Raw genomic sequence first — 9,194 nt, 5'->3', positions numbered from 1 at the left:
CCAGCATTAATGGAAAACAGGTTCCTCATTGCGTCACTGATAACTAAGCTTTCTAAATGAGATGATCCCTAAACTCAATATGGTATCAGAACAACCATTGAAGTATATAATTGAAAAAAGAAAAAACACTACAAAAAAGCGGGAAATTCAACCTATGTATATACTCCATCTCTCTTCTGTTTCTTTTTTCTTTCTTTTCATACATGATTTTGTATTTCTAAAACAGTATTTTAGTGAAAAACCACTTGTGATAATACTTTTGCTTATGCTTTCACTGTTAGGTGAATTATAAACCTAATTGTGTGAACTTCCACTTTACCGTCTCGTTCAAATTTCATCAGTTTCTAGTTCACATCCTGAAATTCAATGTGTTACCAAGATTAGATAGGCATAACAAGAGGTATTGTAAATGGACTTTAATTTGTATAGATTGACAGTGTAATTTAATTTGTTATAACATGTCAAGTGACCATTGAATAAGCGAAAAAAACTTGTCTTTTGCTTCCCTATTTATAATATTCATGTAAATAAGTGGGGGTTAAACATTGGAAAAATAGCATAAACAACAATTGTTGCCTACTGTTTCACATACTGTATGAAAAACAATTAAAACTCCCACTTAAAGAATTTAAAGTAGTACAGTATTACTTTTGGAAAACTATAAGCATACAACAAGGGACGATGCACAAATTTAAGAATAGATGAGTACTCATTTGGGCTCTTGCAGGGAAATGACGGTTTCAAAAGCACCAGCCAGTGCTCTCACTTTGTTCTTCCTTTGCTCCCTAAGTTTGCTTGCAGTCTCTTCAATCACATTATTTGAAACCGCGGATTCCATTTTCTTTCCTTGGACCACGTGATGTTGAGATTTTGATGATGCCACACTTGTATTTTTCACTGGTTCTGCTTCTGTACTTTCTTCTACCCCGACTCCAACTTGCTTGGGACTGAGACTTTTGGTTTCTTCTACCATGGGACTTTCTTTTTCGTGGGTTGTTCCTTCGTCCTCCTCTTTCAATTCTTGATTCTCCTCTGATGCATTTATAGTGGGTTCTTCTTTTTCCTTCTCTGATGAATCAGGTTCATTGTTGATTTCTTCTGGTTCTTCAGTTTTGATTTCTGGATTTTCCACTAGTGTGGATAATTCAGCTGCAGTCTTGATGTCCTCCAATTCAGCACTGTTTACATTTTCATTAATAAGCTCTTCAATGTGATCCTCCGTTGCTGAATCATTCTCATTCTCCTCTGCATCAGAATCAGCAATCATTTCATTTTCACATGTGATCGTTTCCTTTTCAGTTTCATGAATTGTAAGTTCTTGATGATCCTCTGGCTCTGACTGTTCACCCTCATGAGAAATGACATTCTGAGCTATATCTGGAGAATTTGCCGTTACTGTTGCTTTTGTAGTTGAACCACTAGCACTATCGTGCTTCCTGGTCGTGGTTGTGGTCGTCTTCTTTTTGGTCACTGGCCTAGAAGTCAGCCCAGCACTGCGTTGTCTGCCAATGACATCCTTACTTGTAGTAGTTTTTGAGAATCTATCCAAAAGGGGTTTCTGGGAAGTGGAAGTCTTGCTTGATAAAGACGACGATGAACGAGGAATTCTCTCCTTAGGACTAGGGGAAATTCGGGTTTTTGGCGAGGAAGAAGGTAGGGGAGTCTTATTATCGAATGATCTTCTTCGAGCTAGATTAGAAGTTTTGGTACTGTGAGTATTGTGCAGGTCACTTGAAGATGCAGTCTTCTTGGCTTGAGCAATTGTTGGTTTGAGGTAGCTAGGAACATTCTTGTTTAAAGAACTAGTTGCTAATGTTCGATCAGGTTGTTTTCGTACAGGGGATGTTGTTTTTGATGTGTTTGTTGTGCTTCTCTGGTGATGTATTGGTGATGTTCCTCTCTTCTCCTTCCCTGCAGGAGCTATGTCTTTTGATCTTGTTGCCATTCTTTTTGCCTTTGGCTAGAACAGATTTTATATCTGCAAAACAAGTCATAGATGAGTGCAAAAGAGTTTTTAAGTTATATTCAATAACGATAACTTTTTTTTATCAATATATGCACAGAATTTTCATTTAGACATCTGAACTCGGGAGTGTACAAACACTCGTTAACCTTTTGAAAACTATCATATATTTTAAAAGGACCTCTCAAAACATATCTACTGGATTGGGGCATTTGGTCACGGTGCCCCTTAGGCACTTGAGAACGCGCTTAAATCCTGAGTTAGACTCTGTCTAAACTAAGGCTTGTATTTATTGAACGTTTGAATTGTATCTATTAGACACATCTTACCCAAGTCTTTGAAATAGCTTAGGTAAATGATTTGGCAAAATTCTATTTCATTTATTTATTTTGCCCCCAATTCACAATGGTTATTTTTACGCAGCTTCTCTAGTTCTAACCAAAGCTGAAAAAGAGGGCATGCAACTACTTCTCTGAGTAATTTATTGTGCACATTACAAATACAAGTATTAATCACAACAAGCAGAAAATACACTTTAATATTACATATCACTATATTCAATAATTGATGAAAAAAGATCTCTTTTAGATTTTTAGCCACATTCCTACATATTGGAAAAGTACATCTTTACCTTTTCTTTTCATGCACTTTGATCTTAGAAAAAGACTTATCCTAATTCTAACCTTCTCAATTCCTTTTTCCTATCTATACCAACACAAGCAAGGTATGATAGCAGAGGGCATAATGTATGTAGACGTTACTCCTATCTATAAGAGAGTATTTTTGAATTTTGATAGACCTTCAGCTAAACCAATTATCGTTTATTCATCTACCGATCAAACATTCCCATCCCTATCCACCCTCATCCAAAAAAGAAAAAAGAGAGACATAAAAAATAACTAATAATCTTTTGGGATACATGAAGAAAAGTTGTACGAGACTTAAACAATATAAAAGATGCTTCAATTGGTTATTCCTTTTAAAAGAGATATCATAAAATTCATGAAACAAAATAAGTTCCAAAAGCAAGGAAAAATAGAGACCTTCTTGAATGAAAGGAGATTATGAAAAGCCTTCATCATTAGGGATTGCTTTTTTCTTTTATTGTTAGGGAAAAACAAACTCAGGTATTTGGGAGCAAAGGAGCTTAAAACAAGGAAGGTAATGAAAGAAAGAAAGGAAGGAGAAAAAATATTGTTGATTTGAAAGAAAATGTTATATTTCCTGCGTAAATTATGGACACCCTAAAATTGTGGAAAACAAGATATAATGCTCTAACTTAATTAAATAATCAGAAAGTTAACTTTACGCGCGATTGCTACAATAACAATAATAACAATAGACAACAAAATTATTTTTGGTCACACAAAATTAATCGATCTATATCCACTATAACATTAAAGTAATTGAGTCTGAAGTAGTATATATGAATTATTTTTCCTGAAAGTTGTGGTAAATATTATTATTATTGTACATTTGTATTCGCAGTGAATCGTTGTTATTGCTATCAAGTGAATTTGCCCCAAATCCACTTTGATTTCACTAGGAAATCAAGTTTGATATGCACAAACTAAATGCCCTTTTGTTTGTATGTGTTGATTAATCTAGAAAATTAAGATGAATTTTCTTTCTATGATTTTTTCTCTTTTTCTCTCTTCTGTTTTTTTAGTCACATAACTTTTTCACGTGATTTGCAGGTTACTGACTTGCACCCAATAGAAGACTTCATGTCCTTTTAAAATAGGGAAGATGTAGAGCAGTTAAATAACTGCACGCTCTCCTTTTTCAAAAATGGAGTTGAACTGTTATAATTTAACTGTTTTACTTTTTAATTTAAAATCAGATTTATCCTTTTATTCATGGGTTGGGTAAGATTGGATCGGGTCGATTTACATGGGCGACCCACGATCCCAATTCTTACATTTCCCACTTCGCACATGGTGGACAAGACCCAAGCCAATATTACATCAACTAGACATATAATTCATACGACAAATAGTTCGAGTGACTTGTGAGCATCATGGCTTACATTCAAGGTCTTATGAGCCCTGTTATGTCGAGAAATAAATGGGGTTTAAAATTGATTTAGAAATAAACCATTTAAAAAGAGTCGTCTCTTAATTTTTTAAAGGAATTAATAAAACTTTAATTTAAAAGACTTTAACAAAAATAAGTCTTAAAAATTTAGAGAAAAGGGTACAAGGTTCATATTACTATTTTAAGAAGGTTTTAGCACTTAAAATAGCCGCTAACATGCGGTTGTCCAATAACATAAATCATTTGACTATTTAGAAAATATTTAAAGAAAAGACACTTGAGTTCGTTTTGACAAAAAATAGTTATTTGAAAATACTTTAAAATATTTTGAAAGGAGAATTTGTGGTCAAAATGACCAAGAAAATAAAATAATATATATATATATGGGGTGGGGGTGGGGTGGGGGTGGGTGGGTGTATGCGTGCGTGTGTGTATCATTTAGGTAAAATCATTTTTAAAAGGATAAATTAGTCATAAGAGAGAACAGTTCCTCTTTGAGGGGGATTTAAGAAGTTAAACCTAACTACAATTAACATCTAAGCAAAATAAATAACGTAAATACTTAAATAAATTATTACAACCCAAATTAAATATAAATGAATAAAGTAATGAAAATCTGACCCAACACTTAGTTTTTGTACGCCTGAACTAAGCTGTTGGGCCACCTGTATTTTGGGCCTTTGGCTCATTTCGCTTTTGTATACCACTGCTGCATATCAGTGTATATTTCAAATTTTTCCCTTTGTATCTCCTGTATATCAGATATACAGACTGTATATCAGTCCATTTTATTGCTGCGACACCTGCAAATCAGCTACGGGAACCTATACACCGACTTTCGTTGACGAGGTTGACTCAAAGGAAAGGAGATTTGGGCCTCCTTGGCTCAAAAACCAGAATGTAGCACATGAGGTAAGTGTCCATCATGAACTCATTCACAACAAACAAAAGGGGAACTAAATTAGTAAAATAACTAAGAGAGGGCTAATTTAATACATTAATAAAAAAAGGCACTTAAGCATTTTATTTTTTAATCAGATTACTGTCTTAACATCTACACACTAAAAGCTTAAAGGGAACCATAATTCTTCAGAAGACAATATATCTAAAGACAATAGACCACGGTAGTTATAAATCAATTAAAATTAAATTAAATCACGTATATTAAAAGATTATTACATGCATAGCTTCAAATGTAGCTATGGGGATAATCACTGTATTAACCTACTCCACTAATTCAGACTCTCACCAAATCTTAATTCGATATCAGATAAAATCAAAAAATAAAAATGAACTACTATCAATGCTTACCCTTCAAGCTTCAAACGAAAATACAATTTAAAAGATACGCATTTAGAAGCAAGAAATCACACTTAAATTAATCGGAATCAAATCAAGACATGTATTACACTTAAGAAATAATGTCATGCATAACCTCAAGAAAGCAAAATGAGGGCTATTGTATCTCAAATCAACATGTTGGACATGAATTAGCCTGCTGTAACATATGAAATGCCATATAGATGTGAAACTAAAAGGTTTCTCGCTTGCATATCACTGGAAATTAACTAAGCATAAACTTACTCTTCTATGTCAATACACAAAACAAAGGACTACACATGACACAACCAAGCCATCGACAGTTCATGTTGCATTTAGGCAATAATTGATATTAGCATGCTATACAACAGAAGGAATAAAAGACACTCATGCTTCAAACAATTTTAAGGATAAAAGTTTAACAATACTCAAAGTAAGCCTTTATGGAATCACACATAGGTAAAGAATTTAAGATGAAATATATCCATTTAGGCACAACTTAACAGTAAAGAGAAAGAATTTGAAAGTAGTAACATAAATAGACCTTATGCCTTTAAGCAAATTCATACTCGAAATCATATCGATAATGCGAGTAACTATGGGTTTCTACTATTTGGTAAGAAAATGAAGAAGCAGATAAAACAACAAGATTGTAACCTTCAAACTTATATCAAGAATACACCAAACAGACCAGGTTACTGTCAATACGAACAAATCTTATTGCAGTATAATATCTTTGTATTATTTGATAATATTTGGTAGCATATTTGTAGGGAGATAATTACCATATAATTCTTTGATATTGTTTGGTAGCATATTTGGTAGCATATTTGTAGGGAGATATTTAGTTTCCTTATTTCAATATTGTATCACATATATATTCTCTCTTGGGAAAATGAATAAAGGGCATTCAAGATTGTACAGTTCTTTTCATGGTATCTGAGTCAATTTTTTTTCTTCATCGTAAATTTTCTGGCTGGTGACGACGTACCTCCTCCACCATCACCCAAAATTGAGTCTAATTCTCCCTATTTTCTTGGTCCTCAAGACCGACTCGGGGACTATATCACGCCTACTCATTTCAAGGGCGACAATTTTGATGAATGGACAACCGAAATACAAACGGCGTTGGAGGCACGATGTAAATTTGAGTTCTTGGACAACACTATCACTGAACCGCAACCTCCTTGTACAAAGTCCGATTGGACTGCAATTAATGCAATGTTAATCTCTTGGATCACCAACACCATTGATGTTGATGTCAAATCTTCCTTCTCAAAATTTAGAGAGGTCAAACCCTTTTGGGATCATCTTAAAAGGAGGTTCGCGCAGACTAATGGACCACGCATTCAACAGCTTCGATCTTCCTTGGCTAAATGTGAACAGACCAAAACCATGTCGGTGTCCGTATATTACAAAAAATTACATGCTCTAAGGCAAGAATTGGATCATCATGAGCCCCTAATTTCTTGTACTTGTTGCTCCGATTGTACGGTAGGTCATTTACATGAGGTTCGTCGTGAGCAATCTAAACTTCATGATTTTCTGATAGGTCTGTATTTCGAGTATTACTCTTCATTGTGGACTAATATATTGTCTCAAGATCCGTTACCAAGTCATGATAGGGCTTATCATCTTGTGCTTCAAGAGGAGCGTATTCGTACGGCCAAACACGAATCTGAGACAACGCTGATTGAGGCTCTTGGATTTGCGGTTCGTGTTACTGCAGGACGGGGTCGTGGTTCTGCAAATCGTCCTGTATGCTCACATTGCAAGAAGATAGGACATGTGACTGAAAAGTATTGGTCGTTTTTGGTGTGTTCTCATTGCAAGAAGCATAGTCATGATGTTAGTAAATTTTATGACATCATCGGTTATCCCAAAGGGTGGACTGAAAAGAGTGGAAGACTGTCTTTCGCTGGTCAAGGTCGTGGCTTGCTGCATGCAATTGCCACGCCCGGTAGCACCTCCACGTCTTCATCCATGACAAATTGTGTAACAACCGCATCAAATACCACTGTCGTGGGTCTGCACTTTACTTCCAATCAATGAAAGGCTATTACGAAATTTTTTGGTAATGCTATAATTTCATAAAATCGCTTGAATGGTAAGTTTGATGTTTCTTCTTGGATTATTGACACCGGTGCTACTCATCATGTTATCGGTGAAAAATCTTGGTTGTTTGATGTCCATACTGTTGATTGTCCTGTTGGTTTGCGTAATGGTGAAAAGGTGCTGGCTTCTTTGGAAGGTTCCGTTCGACTGTCAGATAAAATTAGCTTACATCATGTCCTTTATGTGCCTTATTTATGTTGTAACTTACTCTCCGTCCCCCAACTTACTGATAATTTATGCACTATTGTCTCTTTTAATTCTTTATTTGTGTTGTTCAAGACCCACTGAAGAAGTTGATTAAAACGGAAGTTAGGAGGGATGGACTATGCTATTTTAGCAAACTGAACGTGGTGCAACATGTGTCTACTGTCATGGCAGTGTCAGCATTGGAATTGTGGCATCGATGATTGGGGCATCCTTCCGAGAGAGCAGTTAAGTTGCTTCCTCATGTTAGTAGTGATAAGAGAAGTTTAGCAAATGATTGTGAAGTGTGTTTACGTGCTAAGCATCCTAGAGATAATTTTTCTTTAAGTGATAATAAAGCATCTAGAATATTTAAGAAAATACATTGTGATTTTTGGGGTCCATGTCGACATGTTTCATCGTGTGGAGTTCGTTATTTTCTAACAATTGTTGATGATTTTTCCCGAGCTATTTGGATCTACTTGTTGGTTGATAAAACAGAAGTGTTTCAGATGTTTATGGCTTTTGTTGCTATGATTGATCGATAATTTAATCAAATAATTAAAGTTGTACAAAGTGATAATGGTATCGAATTTAATTGTTTGATCGATTATTTTTACGCCACTAGTATTCTATTTTAAACCTCATGTGGGTACTCCGCAACAGAATGAGAGAGTAGAGAGAAAGTATAAACATGTGTTGAATATTGCGAAGGCTCTAAGATTTCAGGCCAATCTGCCTATTTTTTCTGGGGTGAATGTGTTCTTGGTGCATCTCATCTCATAAATCGTACCCCCATACCCAATTTATAAAATAAAATATCTTTCGAAATTTTATTCAATAAACCTCTTCTTTCGATGTTATTTGTACCTTTGGGTGTTTGTGCTTTGCTCATAATAAAAAAATTCAGGGTGACAAATTTGCTAGTCGGAGTAGAAAGTGTTTGTTTGTGGGATATCTGTTTGGTAAGAAGGAGTGACGGTTGTTTGATTTTGATACAAAGAATTTTTTTGTCTCTAGTGATGTAAAGTTTGTGGAGGATGTATTTCCTTTTACTTGTCCGGATGATGTTCATATTTCGTCTAATTTTTTTGATGTGAGTGCTGAAATTGATGGTGTATGGAGATGAATTAGGGGGAGAAGTAGATAGTTCAGAGGCTGCCGGGTAGCAGCAGCAAACAACAACCCAACCAGCGCCTACTGACAACTAGGACGAGCTGCAGCCAACGGCCACTGCCTAGTCCGCGGGGAATCCAGCGCCCGCTGGCAGCGAGGGGGGGGAACAACACCATGCTCCAGCCACAGATGTGGAAGGTGGCTTGGGGCGTGGTTTTCAGGAGAAATTTCACTCTGTTTTGCTTCGTGATCATGTGACATACTCAGTTTTTGCTAATAGTCCATTTCGTATTACTCCGGTTAATAATCAATCCTCAGGTACTCCTTATCCTTTGGCACACTATATTAATTGTAACCATTTCTCTGTAAATTATCATAATTTTGTTGCAGCTATTATTTCGGGTAAGAATCCTAAGACCTTCAAGAAGCCATGAAACACGAAGGTTGGAGACATTCAATG

At 35.5% G+C, this 9,194-nt stretch overlaps 2 protein-coding genes across 2 annotated transcripts; one reads left to right on the top strand and one right to left on the bottom strand.

Annotated features, from left to right (window-relative positions):
* Nucleotides 1-413: 413 nt before the first annotated feature.
* LOC129888416 (uncharacterized) lies at nt 414-3,105 on the bottom strand. The gene is made up of 2 exons (XM_055963396.1): nt 3,007-3,105; nt 414-1,978 (listed from the first exon to the last, which is right to left on the bottom strand). The coding sequence occupies exon 2, from the start codon at nt 1,943-1,945 to the stop codon at nt 710-712; it is 1,236 nt and encodes a 411-aa protein (XP_055819371.1). The 5' UTR covers nt 1,946-1,978; nt 3,007-3,105; the 3' UTR covers nt 414-709.
* Nucleotides 3,106-6,715: 3,610 nt separating this feature from the next.
* On the top strand, nt 6,716-7,842 carry LOC129890698 (uncharacterized). Its single transcript, XM_055966197.1, has 3 exons — nt 6,716-7,315; nt 7,433-7,571; nt 7,715-7,842. The coding sequence occupies exons 1-3, from the start codon at nt 6,716-6,718 to the stop codon at nt 7,840-7,842; spliced, it is 867 nt and encodes a 288-aa protein (XP_055822172.1).
* Nucleotides 7,843-9,194: the final 1,352 nt, after the last annotated feature.

Source organism: Solanum dulcamara, chromosome 5, assembly GCF_947179165.1.
Source record: "Solanum dulcamara chromosome 5, daSolDulc1.2, whole genome shotgun sequence".
Taxonomy (NCBI): Eukaryota; Viridiplantae; Streptophyta; class Magnoliopsida; order Solanales; family Solanaceae; genus Solanum; species Solanum dulcamara.
This window is presented reverse-complemented; position numbering and strand designations above follow the sequence as displayed.